Raw genomic sequence first — 20,969 nt, 5'->3', positions numbered from 1 at the left:
TTGGTCAGAGAAATAGTAATTAACTCTCATACCTATCAGAATTCTTCTATGGCCTGAGACCAATTCTTATTTTTCTTGGAGGCTTTAGATGTAGGAGCTTTGACTTTATTATCTTTTTCTAACTGTATGTTTTCAGCTTCCTTGTCATGATAGAAACTTTCTATGGTCAGAATATTTTTCTGTTGTTTGCTCATTTTCTAAGCCTATTTTAACTCTTTGTTAAAGTGGGGCTCTGCTTCCAGGGTGGAGGATTCAATGTCCCAAGCAACAGGGGTTTTGTGTAGTAGTTTTCAAAGATCCTAGTAGAGACCTGTATTGTGAGCCAGCACCACAATCCAGATCTGAGTATGGGCAAAGCAACAGAGATCTCCCTCAGTTCTAGCAAAGAGATCCTTGTTATCTCTTCTGACAGCTGTTCAACCTTCTAACCTATAAGCTGAGACCTTTGGAAGTTGCAGCTGCTGCTGCTGCCTCTATTGATTCAGGGCTCCCAAAGCACACATCTGGTTTGCTGGAGTTCCCTCCATCCCTTAGTGAAACAGACTTTACTGACAACTTCCAAGTGGTTCTTGGCATCTGTGGGCTGAGAAGTCTGGAATCCACTGTTGCTACCCCTGTCTCAGAGGCCCCAAGATCTACTCCTGGTTTCCTGTGGCTGGGGCTATGCTGTCATAGCTGTGTTGCAATTGAGCTCCAGTCCTACCGTGGTGTGACAGATCTTTCCTGCTGACATTCTAAGCTGTCTTTGAATGGAAAATTATTCCACTCCATCTTTTTGTGAGTTCAGATGCTCTAAAATCTGTTTAAGAGTCATTATTTAAAGACATTTGGAGGGGTTTGGAGAAGAGCTCTGGAGAGTACCTTCCTTTATTCCAGCATCTTGTCTCTGCCTTCCCTCATAACTATCAGAAATGACAAATGCTGGAGAGTTTGAAGTAAAATAGGAATACTAATAAAACCTTTGGTGGAGTTGTGAACCGGTCCAATAATTTTGGAGCACAATTGGGAACTATGCTTAAAAGGCTATGAAACAGTGCATACTAAAACCCAACAATATCATTACTAGGTATATATCCCAAAGAGATCAAAGGAAAAGGGAAAGGATCTATATGTACAAAAATATTTATAGCAGAGTTTAGTTTTATTTTTTTGTGATATAAAGAATTGGAAATTGAGGAGATTTCCATCAATTAAAGAATGGTTAAATAAGTTTTGGCATATGATTGTGATGAAGTATTATTGGACTATAAGAAATGATGAGAGGGTGATTTCAGAAAGGAAAAAAAAAAACATAGGAAGGCTTATATACACGAATGCAAAATGAAATGGGGCCTGAGAGATCATTGTGCACAGTAACAGCAATGTAGTAATGATAATCAACTGTGAAAGACTTGGCTATTCTGATCAATACATTGATACAAAACAATTCCAAAGGACTCATGATGAAAAAAAAATACAATTTACTTCTAGAGAGAGGATTTATGAACTCTGAATGTGAATTGAAGTATAACTTTCCCTCTTTTCTTTCTTTTTTTGGTGATAGGGCTAATATGGAAATATGTTTTACATGATTTCTCATGTACAATTAATATAATTTTTCCTGCCTTCTCAGTGGGGCATAGATAGGAGGGAGAGAGAAATTTGGAACTCAAAATTTTACAAGAAATAATTTTTTAAAATAAATAAATAATAATTTAAAACAAAAAAAAATCCCCACAAAAAAACAAGATTATTTTGGATGGAAAATGCAATTCACATCCAAAGAGAGAACTATGGAGACTGAGCACAGATTGAAGCATACTGTTTTCACTTTTTTTTCCTTCTGGTTCTTTCTTTCTTTCTTGTGGTTTTTCCCTTTTGATTTTTCTCTCCCTACATGATTTATATGGAAGAATATTTAAAAAATGAATGGACATATATAATCTAAATAAATAAATAAATGTTTAAAAAAAAAACAAAAAACAACCTAGAGGGTAAAATGAAAGTAGAAAGAAACTACCAATCACTTCCTGATACTCCAAAACTGAAGAATATATAGCCCAAATCCAGAGCTTCCAGGTCAAAGAAAAAATACAGCAAATATTCAGGAAACAAAAGAATTTATCAAAGAACTACAGTCAGATTTGCATAAAGTATAGCAGCTTCTAAAACAAATCAAAGAAGACCTCAGAATATAGATTCAAAAAAATATAGGTTAACAAGAATAACATCCTTCAAAGCTAAGCATAGCCCTACAGGGATCTTTCATGGAAAAGAGCACCTTTAAAACATTCATGTTAAAAAGATTGGAACTGAGTAGGAACTGTGAAGTGTCAACATAAGAGTCTAGAGAAACCCAGAGAATTAATCTTCTTGGGCAATTGGTAGAAGGATATATAATGATGAAAAACGAATATTCTAATACAAGTGCCTTTTCAAAATTTCATATCATCAAAAGGTATTAAGGGAGTTAATTAAAAGAAAAGCAGACATGATAGTAATATATTCTGTTCAGAGAGTTTTAAGAGGAAAAAGAAAAGAGAAGTAAAAGGAATATACTTGTGTAGAAAGGAAGAAGATGAGGGAACCTACTATTTCTCATTATTGAAGTATGTAAGGAAAGTATGTAAACACAGAAAGAGGTGGGGAGAACAGGCTTTAGATGAACCTCATTCTTGTCTGAACCATATAAAATAGGATTGAACATTGAACATATTACATGAGCACACATACAATCAGTTCAGTATAAAAATTATATCAAGCTTAATGGGAAATAAGTGGGAATAGAAGGGGAAATTAAGAAAGGAAAATACAAGAGAAGGAATTGTGTTGGTTTCCTAGGTTACTCTTTCTCCCCTCAGGAATCTAGGGTAAACCCTGAGAGGGTGGGAGATGGTCTTTCAGCTCATAAGCCTCCACCACTATATTTATTCTAATATTAATAAATATAAATTAGCCAGCAAAATTTAAATAATTTTTTAGAAATAAATCTTTATTAAAGTATATAGTAAGAATAATTAATACAAGCCATAATACCCTTACACCAGGGCACACTCTCCTACAATCACATAAAGAGCCCAGAAGATCATGGGCTCAAGCTTAGATACATGTGGCAAAGAATAATAAACACAGCTCCTAGAATTCCTTTTTCCCTCTTCACAGGGTCTTCAAAAAGCTTTCTGCTGAGATCTTTGTAAAATCCCGAAGCTACCTTTATACTCAGTGAAGCTAGAGTTTCCTTACCACCCCCTCCCCAATTCAGACACTACTATTAGTTATTCTAGAGATGCTGCGAGAATGATGACAGAAAGTTCAAAACCTTACAGAACTTTTAAGATTCACTGTCTTCCTCTGTTCAAGGAGACATACTCTTTCCTCCCCCTCAGTGACTCTCTGGAACTGATTTGAAAGCTCAAGTTTCAAATGAGCCTTTTATACAAGTTTTTAAAATTAGCCTTTCATGTATGTTCCATAGAGTGTGACTAAATCTCTTTAATCAATCTCAATATGTGTCCTGTGTAGCACTCTTAACTCCTTTTTGTCTAAAGCCTTTCATGCCTTCTAAATTCATCAAGCATCTCTACCACCTAGCCTATTAGCCTGTGGTTGACTGATTATTTCAATAGTGGTGTCCAGGCCTTATTCACACTTAATTCATACTTCTGATTGACTAATTGAATCGAGAGGTCTTTATTAAGATAATTATTAAGGTAGGAGTATGGAACATCCTTGTTATAAAAATAAGAAAAAGGGTTGTACATATGCAGTCATGCAAAATATATTTAAAATCCATATTAGCTTTGTTGTAAAATAGAACACAAAAAATCCTTCAAAAGCAAAATTTTTTAAAGTATGATTCAATTTACATTCAGACTCCATCAGTTCTTTCTCTGGAGGTAGATAGTATTTCTAATCATAAATCCTTCAGAACTGTCTTATATCTTTGTATTACTAAGAATAGTTAAGTCATTCACAATTAATCATAGTTCAATATTGCTGGTACTATGTACAATGATCTCCTGGCTCTGTTCTCTTCATTTTTGTATTAGTTTATATAAGCCTTTCCAGGTTTTTCTGAAACCATCCTGTTTTGACATTTTTATGGAACAATAGTATATCACAATACCACAATTTGTTCGGTCATTCCCCAATTGATGGGTACCCCTTAAATTTCCAATTCTTTTTCACCACACAAAAAAGCTGCTATAATTTGGTACAGATAGGATCTTTTCCTATTTATTTGATCTTTTTGAGATACAGATATTCTTAAGAGTAATATTTCTATATCAAAAGGTAGTTTTGTAGTTTTATAGTCCTTTGGGCATAGCTCCAAATTATTTTCTTAGAATGGTTAGGTCATAACCCATTGGTGGGTTATAACTCCACTAAGAGTGCATTAGTATCCCAATTTCCCCACATCTTCTCCAGCATTTGTCATTTTCCTTTTATGACATATTAGCCAATCTGACATGATACCTCAGAATTGTTTTAATTTTCATTTTTCTAATCAGTAGTGTTAGGTGACACAGTGGATAGACGCTGGACCTATGATTTAACTTCATGAGTTCAAATCTAGCCTCAGACACTAGCTCTGTAACCCATTTCACTCTGTTTGCCTATGTTTCCCCATCCATAAAATCAATTAAAGAAAAAAAATGGCAGACCACTCCAGTATCTTTGTTAAGAAAATCCCAAATAGGATCAAGAAGAATTAGACATGATTGAAAATGACTGAGCAAAAAAAATCAACAGTGATTTAGAACATTTTTCTACATGACTATAAAGAGTTTTGATTTCTTCTTCTGAAAACTGCCTGTTTGACCATTTATCAATTGAGGAATGACTCATATTCTTAGAAATTTGACTTGGTCTCTATATATTTGAGAAATAAGGTTTTTACCAGATAAAATTGTTATAAAACTTCTCCTAGTTTTCTGCTTTCCTTCTAATATTGGCTGCATTATTTTTGTTTGTGGAAAACCTATTTAACTAAATGTAATCAAATTTATCCATTTTATATCCTGTAATACTATCTATTTTGTTTGGTCATAAATTTTTCCTTTATGCATACATCTGATAGGTAAAGTAATTCCATGCTTCCCTAATTTGCTTATGGTATCACATTTTATTTCAAAATCATGTACTCATTTTGAGCTTTTCTAAATATATGTTTTGAGATGTTGGCATATAATTTCTGTCAAATTGCTTTCCGGTTTTCCAAGAAAATTTTGTCAAATTCTTTTCCCAAAAACTTAGATCTTGGCATTTTTCAAACACTAGATTACAATGGTAATTTACTACTATGTATTGTGTACCTAATTTATTGTTTGTTCAATTTTTTTTTTATTTTTCAATTCAATTATTCAACATTTTTAAAATGGCAATACTACTTAAACTAATTTATAAATTTAGTTTAAAAAACCAGTGAGATTATCAAGGTAATATTTTATTGAACTAGATAAGAAGTCTAGAATCTTAAAATAGATAACAAAAAAGTATAAATGAAATGTGCTGGAGCATCACCAAACCATCACCAAACTATTATAAATCAGTAGTAATCAAAATAGCTTCTAAAGCAAAACAAAACAGAAGCAACTGAAGCAAAACAGCAGTCCAGTTTTAATCAACCCAAGAACATAAATTCCTGGAAGAAAGGTTCCTTTTCTGATAAGAAATGCTGAGAAAACTGAAAAGAAGTTTGCTAGAAGTGAGGTTGATACCAACTCAAACTTAGAATGAGACTTAGAAGGGACCATGGAGACCAGTTAGTCTAATCCTTGAGTTCTATAGATAAGTAAATCAAAGCCTGGAGAATTTTAGGTAACCAGAGAACTTACAACATATAGCAGGTTAAGCTCAAAGTGGATACCAAATTGTAATTCAGGAAAGGTCACATCACAAAAAAAAATTAGGAAAAAAACAGTTACATTTATGGTCAGTGTAAGAATCCATAATCAATCATGGTGAAGAGGTCAAAAGAGAGAGCCCAAGACACAAATGATTAACAGAGAAATTCCTGTCTTAGAAGACGTTAAAGGAGATAACCAGAGACACAAATGATTAATAGAATTTTACATCCTTATGAGAAATTTTTGTCTTATTTACAAGTCTCTCAGGAACCTCTTTGATATACAAATATCTCTATATCCAAAGGAAACAGAAAAGTCCTTTTCAAATATAAACTTTGTTTTATGATCCTTTTATGTATAAAATGAATCTCCAAAATTCTATTCCTTGCACTAGGCTTTTCTCTGCCTTGTGCCCGCTTACTTTGATGCAGCATCCCCTTTCAGGCAGTCTGGCCTTTCTTCCTGGAGGCCGATTGTCTGCCTATCCCTTTACTAATCAATAAAGATTTTGTTCTAACACAGCATTGAGTAGCGAATTGATTCGCTAAACCTGGTTTTGGTACTTTGGGGAGGAGGAGGGAGAGAACTAATCAGAGAGCCAGGAAGGACTGACCCATCTGGGCTTAGAGCCTCATTATCATTCTCATCAATGGGACAAAGGAAATCATAAAAGACAAAATGGAAAATTCAGTTATATAAAATTTTAAAAGTCTTTGCACAAGTAAAATCAGTGAATATAGAATAGTAGAGAAGCTGTGGGATAGGAAAAATATATTAACAAATATTACTGACAAAAGTTTGGTATCATTACTGTTTATATATAATGGGCATAATTTTTCTTGCTGGGTGGGGAGTAGCAGAGAGAAGGACAGAAAGTAAAACTGAAAATTACAAAAAAAAAATAAATTTAAAAAGTCTGGTATTCAAGATATTTAAGGAATTGACATAATTATGCAATACACCAAAAGAAATTCTTCAATACCTTATTTAAATCAATCATACTGAGCTTTAAGTATGTTTCTCCAAAGTTCCTGCCCTTTACAATACAATAGCAATCACAAGATTATACAGTGATCAATTCTGATGGATGTGGCTCTTTTTAATAGTAAGGTGTCAATTCCAATGGTCTTGTGATAGAAAGAGCCATATGAACCTAGAGAAAGGTCTGTGGGTATTTTCACAACACAGTATTTTCACTTTTTTTTGTTGTTATTTGCTTGTTTTTTATTTCCTTTTTCCCCTTTTTGATCTGATTTTTCTTGTACAGCATGATAATTCTGGAAATATGTACAGAAGAATTGCACATGTTTAATCTAATTATTTGTCATCTAGGGGAGGGGTGGAAGGAAGGGAGGGAAAAAATTTGGAACATAAGGTTTTGAAAAAGTGAATGTCAAAAACTATGCATATGTTTGTGAAAAAAAGCTTTTAAAAATAAAAACAAATTGATTGTACATGTATAATATATATAAGATTGTTTACTACCTTGGGGAGGGAGGGAGGGAGGGAAAAAACTAAAACTCAAAATCTTACAAAAATGAATGTTGAAAATCATCTTTACATGTAATTGGAAAAATAATATACCATTAAAATAGAATTTTAAGAAAACCTGTTTTTGAAAGGAGAATTGTAAACTAGAAACAACCATTTGAAAATTTGGCCCCAAAACACTAAGAGAAAAGCAAATTTAAAAAATGTTGAGATTTGACCTCACAATCTACAAATTGATAAAGATGGTGGGGGGCTCGGAATCCCAGGGATAATTGAAGGTGGAAGGGCATTATTCCTGAAAATGTGAATTAGTTCAGCAATTTTGCATATCATTTTTTAATTATGCAAGCAAAATTAATTAAGAGGTGAAAAGCATTCTTTATCATTTTTCTTCTGGCATTGTTACTGGTCATTACATTGATACTTTGTCTTTCAAAGTTACCTTTTACAACAATGTAGCCAACTCATAAATTTTTCTCCTGGTTTTATTTACACTACTCTGCATCAGTTCAAGATCTCTTCAGATTTCTCTAAATCTCTCTATTTTTTATTTCTTATGTAGCAATAATATTCCATTACATACATAAACCATAATTAATTTAATCTTTTCCCAGTTAATTAGCACTTAATTTTGTTTCCAGTTCTTTGCTATGACAAAAAGTGTTATCATAAATATTTTTGTATAAAATGAGTCATTTCTGTCTATCATTACTTTGGAGTATAAGTCTAGTGATGGTATCATTGCATCAAAGAATATACATAGTTTAGTAACAGCAGTGTTTTACACAAAGATTAGACCATTTGGAATGTCTTTTCCTGGGAAGTAACTGTTATAAAGACAAAAAAAAAAAAAAAAAGAAAAAGAAAATAGAGGCTGTGTAATATTGTGGAGACAGTAAAGCATCTAAGGACAGAAGATCTAGACTCAAATCCAATTTCTTCTTTTTATTAGCTATTTTTATAAGTAATATCCTCTTCCTTTGGATTCAGTTTACCCTCTGAGGAATGGAATGTTACTATTCTATAAGAAGTGATGAATATGTGCTAATTTTACCCCAAGCTCAATTCACTCTCCACCATCTTATCAACTGCATCCATTCTGCCACCTCAACTTCCTGCTCCCTTTTATGTGTTGTCTTCCCCCCATTAGAAGGTTAACTCCTTGAGGATAGGGCCTCTTTTTTTGCATGTGTTTGTATTTCCTCCTTCTCCTTAGCACTGTGAATACATACTTTATCTAATGAACACAGAGAAGCATGAAGAAGGTTTATAAGAACAGAAACAAAATGAAATAAAATAAGCAGAACCAAGAAAATCATATCCACAATTATTGCAGCAGCATATATGGAAAGAACAACAACAAAACCACTGAAAAGAAATTCTATGAAATTAAAATGACCAGAATTGGCCCAAAGGACACATATGAAAATGTTCCCCGGTTCTTTCTTTGAAGAGATATGAGAGATTATGCATGTGGTATAGGGTAAGTGATGTTAGACTCTGTTAAAGTTAACTTTTGCTAAACTGTTTTAACATCTTCTTTGTTTTAAGGGATTTCTCCCTGAAAGGGGAAATAGCGGAAAATGGAGGTAATACAAAAACAAAGAATAATAATTTTTAAGGATATAGCACAGGAAAAGTTCTAAAGCTCATCTCGTTCAACCCACTCATCTCAAGGATGAGGAAACAGAACTAGAGAGGAGCTTAATGTGATGGCCATAGTGGAGATGTGTGCTTCTTTTTTATGTTTCTAGTATAAACAGTAGGAATATGGATGGGACTGGAATCATTAAATTGAGGAAATTTCAGAAGGGGGAGGTGGTGATATGGAGTGAAGAACAACAGCAAGATGGATGCTGTTAATAGGTGCCCTGGGACTTCAGGAGAGAGGAGAGACTAGCTCTTGGACAATCCACAGTAAGTAGCTACCTTTATTCACTTTTCTATAACCTCATGCGACTTCCACACAATTACAAAGGCTGTGGTAGAAACCCAAGGGCTACCAAAGAATATGTTTAGTCCAATATCCTATGGCAAGCAGTGACTACCAACAACCAATTTTCTAGAGAAAATAGCTTCTAATGCACTAAAGCCAATTGCCTGATCCTCCTTTTAGAGAAAGCTTCTTTTTTATTCTGGCAGGAGATCACAGGCCTTCCTTGAAGCATTAGCTACGATTACCCTTATCACTGCCATAGCTAGAATAGCTAAAAATGCTATTAATGGTCATAAAATTATATACTCAAGTCTTCTTAAGTCCCAGTGCAGCATTTACACTTCACAACCCCATGCTGTTAGTGAATCTCTACAGGTCGACTTTCTGTTGCATCAAGGAGCACTTCATTTCATTAATTCTAAATTCATTGCCCTTTAATTTCACTGAGAAACCTTCTGACTCTTTTTATTATGGGACAGTGGGGAAAAGGGACTAACCAGTTCTCATTATGCCCTTCATCATTCTGCTTATGCTAATCAGGCTCCACTCTCCCTTCTGATTTAATTTAAATATTTTGAGTTTATGGTTTTTGTCATATGATAAACCCCAATCTTGGTTATCACCATCCTCTGACAGCTTCACCTTACTGTGCTAGTACAAGAATACAACTTAGGGAAGCAATTGAATCCCACAGACACTGATCTATGACAATGCCCACTGAATGGATATCCCTGGATTGTATGATGGGGCAAATTCACTGACAAACTTCCTAGTTATTTCCAGACATGTAGTAGCAGAACCCTGAAAGGATCTGTCACTTTGGGATGATGCAGACTGTGGTAGGGACTAGTAGGATGTTTGTCAATTAAAAGAAGAAATAGTTTCTGATGGTCTGCTCCCTCCAAGTAGCATGGGAGATTTCTAGTGAGGGCTGGAAAGTTGGCTGGCTCTCAATACACATACACAGCCTCCACCATCCTGATAACTAGTTATCTTGTGGCGGATAGAGTAAGGCTACTCCACAAGGTGACCCTGCTTATATAATCAGGGTGACTTTTCTGCTTCGTTTACTTTGAGTAAATGACCAAGTGCAAACCTCAAAATGAGCATATCTAGGGTTTGATGCAACCTTGCAAGTTGGAGGGGTCTACATGAGGAAAGGGAAGTTACTTCATGAGAGGAAATGACCATTGAGAAGAGGTCAAGAGCAAGACCCTGGCCTGGGATCATCATAATATAAAGACACTTTGAAAGAGCAATGTGGAGCTAAGGTGAAAGGTAAAACAAATCAGTTTTGCTAGATCTTCTAATCAGTCTTGCCAAAGGCTTTATATGTTCTGATGACGTTTGCCTCCTTTAACAATAGTTATGTTACTGAGTTCCATTTGAGTCTATTGAGTACTATTGAGTCTTTTATATTAAGTATTACTTTGGTGTACAGAAATAAAATACCTGTCCCATACCTGATTCATATTGTACATTAGTACCTTTTTACTCCCGGTTTGGAGATACCTGAGCACAAGCTTCAAATACTCTCCCTGAAACCCTGGGGGTGGGGATTTAATAAACCAAAGAGTGTGAAAAAGGGGACCTACCTCCCCTTTCTTTTTTTGCCTCTCCATGTGATATAATTTACCCCATTTTACTTTCCCTTTCCTCTTCTTCCAGAACAATCCCTTTCCCACCTCTAGTTTCTTTTTTATATCATCACAATAAAGTTAAATTATATCTACACCCTCTAAATATTCTCTTAAGAAGAGTATAATTCTCAAAAGTTAAACATATCATTTGCCCATATATGGATGTAAACATTTTAACTTAAAAAAACATAAGTTTTTTTCTTCCCTTTTTACCTTTTCATGCTTCTCTTGAGATCTGTATTTGAAGATAAAATTCCTATTTAGCTCTAGTCTTTTTATAAAAAATAATTGAAATTCTCCATTTGATTGAATATCCACTTTTCTCCCTGAAAGATAAAGCTTAGTTTTGCTGAGTTGTTGATTCTTGGCTGCAGTCCAAGCTCCTTTACCCTCCAGAATATCATATTCCAAGTCTTTTGATCCTTTAAAGTAGAAACTACTAGGTCCTGGGTAATTCTGATTGTGGCTTCTAAATATTTGAATTATTTTTTTTCTGGCTATTTGCAGTATTTTCTCCTTGATCTGTTAATTCTGGAATTTATTTACAATATTCCTTGGAGTTTTCATTTGGGGGTCTCTTTCAGGAGTGATTGGTAAATTCTTTCAATGGCTATTTTACCCTCTGGTTTTAGGACATCAAGGCAGTTTTCTTTGATGATTTCTTGAAAAATCTTCTTTAAGTTCTTTTGTTCATTATGGTTTTTAGGTAGTCCAATATTTCTTAGATTGGCTCTCCTGGATTTATTTTCCTGGGGGATACAGTGAAGTGTCAGTTGCTTTTCCAATAAGATATTTCACATTTTCTTCTATTTTTTTCATTTTTTGGGTTTTGTTTGATTGATTCTTGATATCTCATGGGTCATTCACTTCCACTTATTCAATTCTAATTTTTAATGCATTATTTTCTTCAATTAGCTTTTTAAATCCCCTTTTGCAATTGACATTGAACTTTTAAATGAGTTGTTTTGTTGGATTCTTTTTTCCATTTTACCAATTCCATTTTTTAGGAAGCTGTTCTCTTTTTTCATTTCTACAGTTCTGTTTTTCAAGTTATTTTCTTTTTCCATTTCACCAGAGGCTTGATCTGGACATCAGGAAGAGCTCAGACAAAGACCTGTCTACTCTCCATCATTTTGGCTCTGTCCCCTTCCCTCCCACTTCCCCTTTCATTAGAAGGCAGGCTCCCTGAGGACCAAATCTCTTCAAACTACATGTCCAGAATAGAAAATTCCAATACTCCAATTTCTTAGGTCCAGCAATGGTTTCTTTAATGTTACACAAATACTACATTGTGAGACATAATCAAAACTTTAATTGTTTTTGCTTAATTATTTTGCTTTGTTTTAGGGAATATTTAATTCAGGGTATTGGTAGAAAGGTATATCTAGGTATATTTAGAAATGATAAGTGATATAAGAACAAAAGATATAATCAGTCTCTTCTCCTTTTTTGAAAGATACAAATAAAGTTAGGCATGAGAGGAGTGATCCTTATAATAGAGGGAAAAAAGGAAAGCTTTCTGAATGAGGTGGCTCTTAAGTTAGGTTCTAAACAATAAGTAAAAACCCAATAGTTGCCAAGAAGAGGTTGCCTTAGGCACAGAGACAGTGGAGTATAAGCAAAGACAAAGGGAAAGGGAAAGGTGAATGAACAGGATGCAGAGTGGTCTAGTTTGACATGAGAGCAGAATTCATAAAGGGGAATATGGGAGAAAAGATAGATGCTTCTAGGTTGTGAAGGACTTTGAATGACAGAGAAATTTAAGCTTTATTTGATAGGGAGCAACAGGGAGCCAATGAAAGATTCTGAGCAGTTAGGGTGGAATTATCAAATTTGCTCAGTCATGGTACTCCGTGTATTTTGACTTCCTAAGCTGGTATGGATCCCTGCTCCAGAAACCAGTCTTCCCATTCCTTTTAGCAATTGTATCTTGGTGTTCTAAAGACAACATCTCACTCATTATTAAACACTTAATGCCTGGGAAGCAGTTTTTTTTATTTTTGAAAAAAAATTTTTTGTGAATTTTAGATTTTTAAAATTCCAAATTTAACAAATTCCAAATAAAATGAGCATTTAAGTAATAAGTAATGGAACAGAAAGACAGTTTTACATGAAACTTCAAAACTCTATTACAGGCATCTTTGCTTTTTAAATATTTCATAAGTTCAACATGCAATTTCCAAAAGTGTCCTACTCAGACAGACTTTTGAGATTTGTACAAGGTCACTAGAATGACAGGTAGCCTTCCAACTGCTAAATGAAACAATTACATGAAATAGAATTTTTGTCTCTGTCACCTTCCATGGTGACTCAAGCCCACACTAAGACTTGTCTCTGAACTAAGCCATGATCATTCTTATTGTTGTTCCTTAATTACTCCCATAATACTATTTGTGTTTTATTATATGCTGTCTTGTTCTCTAATTGTTTTATTTGTGTGTATCTTTTCTCTAAAGATTATGTGTTCCTTATAGAATAGGGACTGAATCTTCTATAATCTTGGTACCTCCTTTCACCCCCTCAAATTCCTAACAAATTCAACAAATGTCTAAGTACCTATATAGTAGAGACCACAATGCTTGTCATCAAGAGATATAATACACTAAAGGGATATAAGATGTCCATGATACAAGGTAGAATAGCACCTTGAATAAGGGAAATACTTAATAAACGTTGAGTTTCTAGAGCCAGTCAAAATGCTCTAAGAAAGCTTAGAAGCTGAGAAATAGACCATTTTCAGGGAGAAATAAAGGGAAGTCTTTATGAAGGGGGTGATCCCTAAACTGGACCTTGAAGCAAATGGAAGGATTTCAATGATCGGAAATAAGAAGAGTATATGTGTTCCAAGTAAGGGAAACATCTGGCTTTGTTTTTTTTTTTTTTACTGGAAAATATTTTATAAGTGGAGCAAGCTAGTTGGATACAGATTTTTGTTTGCAACATTCAAAGCCTCATAGCCTGGGGCAAGTTCTTTTCTCCCTCAGGTCAGATCAGTGTATTGGCTTTAGCCAGTCCTACAGTTTCTTTATTGCCTGCTTGGTCTGATGTTTGTTGGCTTTCACATCTGCAGTGAATACCAGCTTGATATCTTAGTCTTCTTTATAGCAAACTCAGTGGCCAAGGAAAACCCGATGGGACAGAGCGATGCTCAAGCTTGGTTCTTGTCGGGATCTCTTGCCAAGGATATCTGAGTTGTCTTCAAACCCACACGGGCTGTGGATTGCCAGGAGGTACAGGACATTGAGATCGCCTTTTGGAGGCTTTGGATACCCTTCCACACTGCCTTCTTGACTTTTGACTTGGCTTCTGTTCTTTACCTTCCCTACTGTAAAGGATAAATGACTTGCCCATGTCTGTGCAGCTAATTAAGTTTCAGAGCTGGGAAGTAAACCAAATTTTCTTGACTCTCTGTAGAACAGGTGATGTGCCAAATTAGGCTACTTTAACCCACGCACTTCCCTAGCACTTGCCACAGTTCTCTGAACAGAATGGGATACTTAAGAAATATTAGATGAATGAATGTTGCAATAATATCTCAACTATAAAACAATTTCAGAAGCAAAGGACAGACACGAAGTTATATAACTCCAGTGAGTTAATATATTATTCTAGATGAAGCACAGAAAGCTTTGGAAGCTACCGGGTCAGTGAGCTGAACAGATTGAAGACAGAAATGCCCCTGTCCTAGACATCAATGGGGCTGTTGACAGTTGGATCATCATGACCAAACCAGGAAAAACCCTTCACGGAAGCTTACCTTTTCTGCAGGACAGCAACAAACTCCGAGAGTCGGTCCCTTTCCACCTCAGCAGATTGTAAAAGGGTCTTGTATTCCATTATCTGTGCCTGACTCCTTTTCAGTTCTGTAAAGTCCATCTCTGAAGGCCTACAAAAAGCATGAGGATCACAGACTCTGGGGGCTGGGAAATACTTGTGAGTGGTCACTTTGTTTAAGGTCACCCTAACAAAGCCTCAAAATGATAGAGATGGAGATGAGGGACTCCAGCCTCCTCAGTGTGAAGGCACTGCATTGGGAGCCCCAGTTTCTGGGGAGACCCCTGAGGCCATCTAGTCCATTTTGTGCTCTCCACAGCAGACCCAAAAGTGTTTTCTGATTGAAGACCTCCAGTTATGATTAACTTACTCTATCCCAAGGCAGATGGCATTAAGGTAACAAAACCTGCCTCTCAGATGCTTCTAGCTAGTCTTCTTTCACTTGTCAAACATGTTGGGCTTACTTATTTATTACCTTTACCATTTTGGACAATCCATAGGACTCAGCTTGACTTTGTCTTTCCCATATCTCAATCATAAGCTTTAAGAGCTAAAAGGAAACTTTGTCCAATACTTTTTTTTAGTACGAAATGAGGTCTTTAAAGGGACATTACTTGCCTAAGTCACACTACAAAGAAGCAGAAGTACATGGGTTAGAACCTAGATTGCTTCAGTCTTAGCTATGCTCTATGCCATATTACCTACTTATCTTTAAAATGAGTGGGTTGGAACAAGATGACTTGAAAAGTCTAATTGAGCTCTTAGCCCTATGATAGAACCCTGAGGCCCAAGGTAGTTTGTCTAAGGTCATAGAACTGAATTAGTGTCAGAGCCAGGACTAAAGTTCATCACATTCTGTGATAGATCTCACCAGTGTATATAAAGGAGCTGCATTTGTAAGGATCTCCGATAGGTGACATTTCTGATCAAAACTTGAATTATTCTCATACCTTGGGGTTCCAGCTCCAGCTGAATGCCGGCATGAAGCCAATCAGAAAGAGAGGCACCAAGATCCATACTTTGATACATGAATAGTCCATTCTGAGTGGGTACTTCCTCACATCATGGAAATCCCAGCCCTTTGATTCTTTTCTATACTGTGTAATCCCTGTTTGTTTTATGTAAATCTTTCATAGATTTTCCCAAAAGGTTTTCCCCTAGTTCTTTTAATATTTCAGAGACAGAAATATACAACTTGGCCTATGTATCTGTTGTCTCTCCTTGACTGAACCATCCCTTTTTCTGATTTTCACATGTTTTTGCTGAAGCCTTTTCTGCATAGGTCATCATTGGTAACATGCTGTAGCCCACTTTCACCTTTTTCATAACTTCTCATGATCATTTAGGATATCTGAAATTTTTGTTCTTCTGAAATCAATGTTTCATGATTCACAGATTCACAGGATCCCCCAGAGAAGACTTGGGTTAGAGAGATGGACTTTTGTGATTTGGGATCTTTGAAAGCTTGCATTTTTCCTAATACAATTCAGTCCAACCTCTTATTACAGAACTCTGGACTCAGCTGTCTAACTGTTGGACCTGTCCTAGTTAGACATCATTGACTAACCTGAGGGGCACCTAACCTAAAGTATAAGCAATATGGTTAGATTAATTTTCTCTATTATACCTGGTTAAATGATCTCTTTCTTATGGCCATGAATTACCCTGAGGTTACTTGTGACATCTTAGATATCACAATCAATTAGTACAATCTCACCTGTGAATAATAATAATATTTGAATAAGTTCACAATAAATAGGCCATCCTGTTTATATTTTAACTCTACCCAGGACACTTTCCATGCTATTGGCACACACTTTCTCAGCTGTTAAAATGGGGTTGTTTGATTAGATTTTGTCTGAATCCTATCACTCTGTAATTCTCAATGGGCTCTGTACCATACCAATTAAGAAAGCAAATGCATAGAGTATGTATTTAACAACAAATATAACAAATGGAAAAAATTGCTTATGACATTGCTTACAATACTTATGCTGGAGAACACTTATGAGAAGCATACATATTTATGGCTAAAAACGAATAGACTCAGCCATAAATCTAAAATTAAATGTTATCCCAAAAGATAGGGTAGCTTAGTACTTTGAGAACCCTCATTCATATGACATAAAGAACCCAGGAATGAATAACCTAGGATGGGCAACTGGGGCCTTGTTTGGCAAGGAGTAATTCAGCCCTTGAAGTGGATGCAGAGAAATTCTCCTCTCTCAACATAGTGGGATAGAGAAGAGAGCCAGTTCTCACATTTATTAACTCTGTGATCTTAGTTAAGCTATTTCAGCTTCCTCAAGCTACATTTCTTCATCTTAAAGTGAAGATAGAAAAACTAGCATCATCTACTCCAAAGGGTTGTTGCCATGTTTATTAAGCAAATCTTAAAGCATCTAACTGTAAGTAGAGGGGAGGACCTCAGTTCAAATCTCTTTTTTTTGCTATGTCAACCTCTCTCAGCCTCAATTTTCTTATCTTCAAAATGGGGATTCCTAATCACTGTCTGTCTCACTGGGACTCGTGATGATGGATGGGAATGCACTTGAGAAACTTCAAAAATGCAGGTTAATGGAAATAACCATAGTCATCAGCAGGACCTACCTTCGAGGTGACATATTAGGGCTGGGGAGGGAGGGCTGAGTGATTGAAGATTCCACCAGAGTGTGTCCCAGGCTGCTCACTGTTCTGCATGAAATAAGAAGGGTCTCTCAGGGTGACTGAACGCAAGCTCAGTCAGAATCTGGCTGAGCAGAAATCCAAGGGAGCCACAGTGATGTCTGTTTCAATAGGGTATGAACCAACTTCTTGGCTATTGCTGGAACTCTGTCAGCCTTTCTGTATCCATACCCAGAGCATCACATCATAAGAAGTAACAGGTAATCAGGGTTTCACACTCATTTGAGAACTCCTGGCTACTCAAAACTCGATGTAACACAATGGCAACCACATAACTTCCATACTTCAAGAATCCATCATTTCCATGTTGATTGTATCACCTCTAACTATGAGTTGTGATTGTAAAAACAAACAAACAAAAAGAATTAACACTTTCTGGCCAACACTCTAAGGAGTTTCTCTGCCCTTTGCCAGGCTGGTCCTTAGACAAAAAAAATTGCAATACACTGCCAGGATCATGTCCAAATCCTTTCTGACAAAACTGCACCCAGCAACCATAACCTTTGAGAACACAAAGGTACCACGGCACCACGAGCAGCTACCTTAGGAAGAAGTGAGCAGAGGCATAACAATAGCACAGATAATAATTAAATGGATTCCCTGTTTTGAATCCTTAGAAGCAGAGGCACTTAAAAGTCAACCATGCAGCTATTATTAAAGCGAACTGTAATAGACACATTCCTAATGTAATAATGTCTGTGTTTAAATGGGTCCTTCCTACAAATGCAGAGATAATGTAATAAGAAGCAGCCATATATTGTATAAGAAATGCTGCAGTCATCTTAAAATGGCATTTGTGGTTTTGGATAGCTGGCAGGAACCAATATCTTTCTGAATAATTGATATTCATTGCAAATATCTCAGTTGCGTGGCTCTTACCGAGAAGGTCCAACCCTCCCAACCTGATCTCCGGCTGATGAGGGCGGTTTGAGTAAGTTAAAGTTTGGCTCCTCGAAAAACTTGGAAGACAGTGCGCTGCCATCCATTAAATTGGAGTCCTCACTTCGATCTTTGTTCTGAACATGCTGCAGTAAAAACAAAAAGGAACACAAGCAGGGTTTGACAAAGCTTTGGAACCCAAGCATTCAAAGGCACAGAAATGAATTGGAGCATTCTTTATGAACCTTCTTTCAAATGTCTGAAAGAATGCTCCTGTGATTTCCCTACAAGGGCATAATAAAAAGGAGAAAGGAGGGGGGAAGATATCTCTATATACAAATGTTCATCTATGGCTTTATTTATATAATGACAATCCCCCTCCAAAAACAACAACAACAACAACAACAACAACAAAAACAAACCCAAACCTTATAAACCACCCATATAGAAAAGGTGGTTGAATAAATTGTGGCATTTAGAATCATATCATTTAGAGATGGAAAAGGTTTTAAAGATTATCTCATACAACCTTATTTCTTTTCCTAGAGTAGGAAGCTGAGCCTTTGAGGTCATGCAGGCAATAGTACAAATTCTCTTCAACTCTAAATCGAGCTGTCTTCCCACCATCTCCAAAGTAATAGACCATTATTGTGGCATAATGATAAATATGAAGGCTACAAAGAAATATGGGATGACTTAAGAAGTTATACAGAGCAAAGGAATCAGAATGAACAATATATGCACTGACTGCAACTATGTTAATTATACTGCTGTTAATGAGCTGACAAAATCCAAAAAGAAAATGCACAGAAGAAAAAGAACTCAGAAAGGGTCATGGAAGCAAAGAGAACATTTTTGTTATTGTTTGGCTAAATTTAACATATACGTCAAAAGTCATAAATAAATTAGATTCCTTTCAGCAGGAGAGAAAAGTGAGTTTGGCTTCATGAAAATGCCTCTTGCATAATAATGATATCCAATAATGCCTCCCTTCATGCCAGTAAATCAGATGGCATAACAGTGTTAGACACAGAAAGCTCCCCAAACAGATGTGCAGTTTCTACTTTGAGACATCCACTTTAAATCCTTAGACCCTCAGAAAATTACCATATCAGACTGATTCAGCTGGGGTTTATAAACTTGCAGGGCACTCTGCCTAGTTCTTTAGTTCAGCCTTTTCCTGATCTGGAAATTATGATCCTTTTTAGAGATGAATGTTGTGTATTGATTTAGAGTTATGTCCCCTGGCCTTGGCCCCATCCTCCTAAGCTTGAAAGGCAGAGGATGCATCTGTTACAAATTCAATAAGTATGCTGATGTGCCCAACTGGTCAGCCTTCCAGGGAGGCACAGGAGAGGCCTCCACAGCAGGGAATGGTGGCAGCAGGGGTGGCAGCAGCTTGGAGCTAGTCAGCCATGGTCCCCCAAGCCCAAGCTTCTCTAGAATCCTTCCTTTCTCCTCTTGATCAGGGGCCAAGAGAACTGAGGATTGGAAGACAAATGACAGAGATCATAATCAGCATTAATAAAATAATGTGCAACAAGAAAACTTGCATGCACTGAAAAGCCTGATGCATGCCCTTAATTTTCCTTTTCCATGATCTCCTGAGCCTCAATTTCCCTATCTGTAAAATTGGAGTAAATACCTACTTTAATGTGGTCATGAAGAAAATGCTTTGCCAACTGTCCCTAGTCAACAACCAAACATTTATTAAGTACAATCAAAACATCATCCCTGTGCTCGCTCCACTGAGTTCACTGTCTAATGGAGAAAACAAGTAGATGACCATAGACACGCAAAATAGGAGTAGAAGGAAGGCTCTCTAAGAGAGATGGCAGAAACATTAAGAGAGGCCAGGATGTGAGATGAAATGAAATGAGGAACGGTCATTGCTCGGGCATTGGGATGGACATTCTGTAGAGCCACCCATTGGGGTGTGTATCTGAGATAGATAATACAAGTGGAAAAGGAACAGGGCCCAGAAATGGAAAGGAAGACGGGACTAGTCTGGATTGTCTTTGGGAAATGACAGAGTTCCTCTATTGATGCTTCCATGAAAGCAATCGCCCATCTCCTTGATACTAACATTCGCCTAGTGTTACAATACAGCAGCAAAGCATGGGATACAAAGGCCTCTAGAGAATTAAAATGGAGTGTCACACCGAGGACAAGGAAGAGGCGCAAGGTAAAGAGCACACAAGAAAAAGATGGGGAGATAAGTGTCAGAGTTGGGAAGGACACCAGCCGGAAGGTTCCACTGATACCTGGGAACGTCAGAAGGTGAGGATGGCTCCCAGCAGACTAGGTAGCCTTCCCTGTGGGGACCTGAGAGGCAGGTGATAAGGCTATGGTCTACATCACTAGAGAAAAGTCCCAAACTCAAGGAAACATGGAGCTCTTTGAGTATGTCTACAAGACTGAGACTTACCAAGTGCTTCTTTACAACAGTTATTCCCACTTGATGGATGAGAAAACTGAAACCAAGGAAAATGACTTGATTTGTTCTAGTTCAATTAATAAGTTAGTAAGTGTTTGAGTCAGAATTGAATCTTCTGGCTCCAAGCCCAGCATCCCCTCTGCCCCATCTAACTGCTGCTCGGCTTCTTGACATATCTGTCACAACACAGAACTCCATGAGGACTTATCCTATCCTAGAACTGATGGGTTTTTCCCCTCTCCCTGGCTGGTCCCACCACCACCAGCAGCAGTAGCTTTGACCCTAGCTCATAGGGAATA

General features: G+C 36.5%; 1 protein-coding gene across 4 annotated transcripts in view; it reads right to left on the bottom strand.

Moving 5' to 3' along the window:
* The window catches only part of CCDC13 (coiled-coil domain containing 13), a 114,385-nt gene that overhangs the window by 29,012 nt on the left and 64,404 nt on the right, over positions 1 to 20,969 (bottom strand). For 3 of the 4 annotated variants that reach the window (XM_074283178.1, XM_074283175.1, XM_074283177.1), the window contains 3 exons: positions 18,234 to 18,379; positions 17,280 to 17,363; positions 14,653 to 14,781 (listed from right to left, as the gene is read on the bottom strand). In XM_074283178.1, the coding sequence (XP_074139279.1) occupies positions 14,653 to 14,781; positions 17,280 to 17,363; positions 18,234 to 18,379 (359 nt within the window). The remainder of the gene's footprint in view (positions 1 to 14,652; positions 14,782 to 17,279; positions 17,364 to 18,233; positions 18,380 to 20,969) is intronic. The other variant, XM_074283176.1, reaches the window with a different exon arrangement.

This window comes from Sminthopsis crassicaudata, chromosome 1, assembly GCF_048593235.1.
Source record: "Sminthopsis crassicaudata isolate SCR6 chromosome 1, ASM4859323v1, whole genome shotgun sequence".
In the NCBI taxonomy this organism is placed as follows: Eukaryota; Metazoa; Chordata; class Mammalia; order Dasyuromorphia; family Dasyuridae; genus Sminthopsis; species Sminthopsis crassicaudata.
Note: the sequence above shows the minus strand (reverse complement) of the source record. Positions and strands in the feature narration are given on the sequence as shown.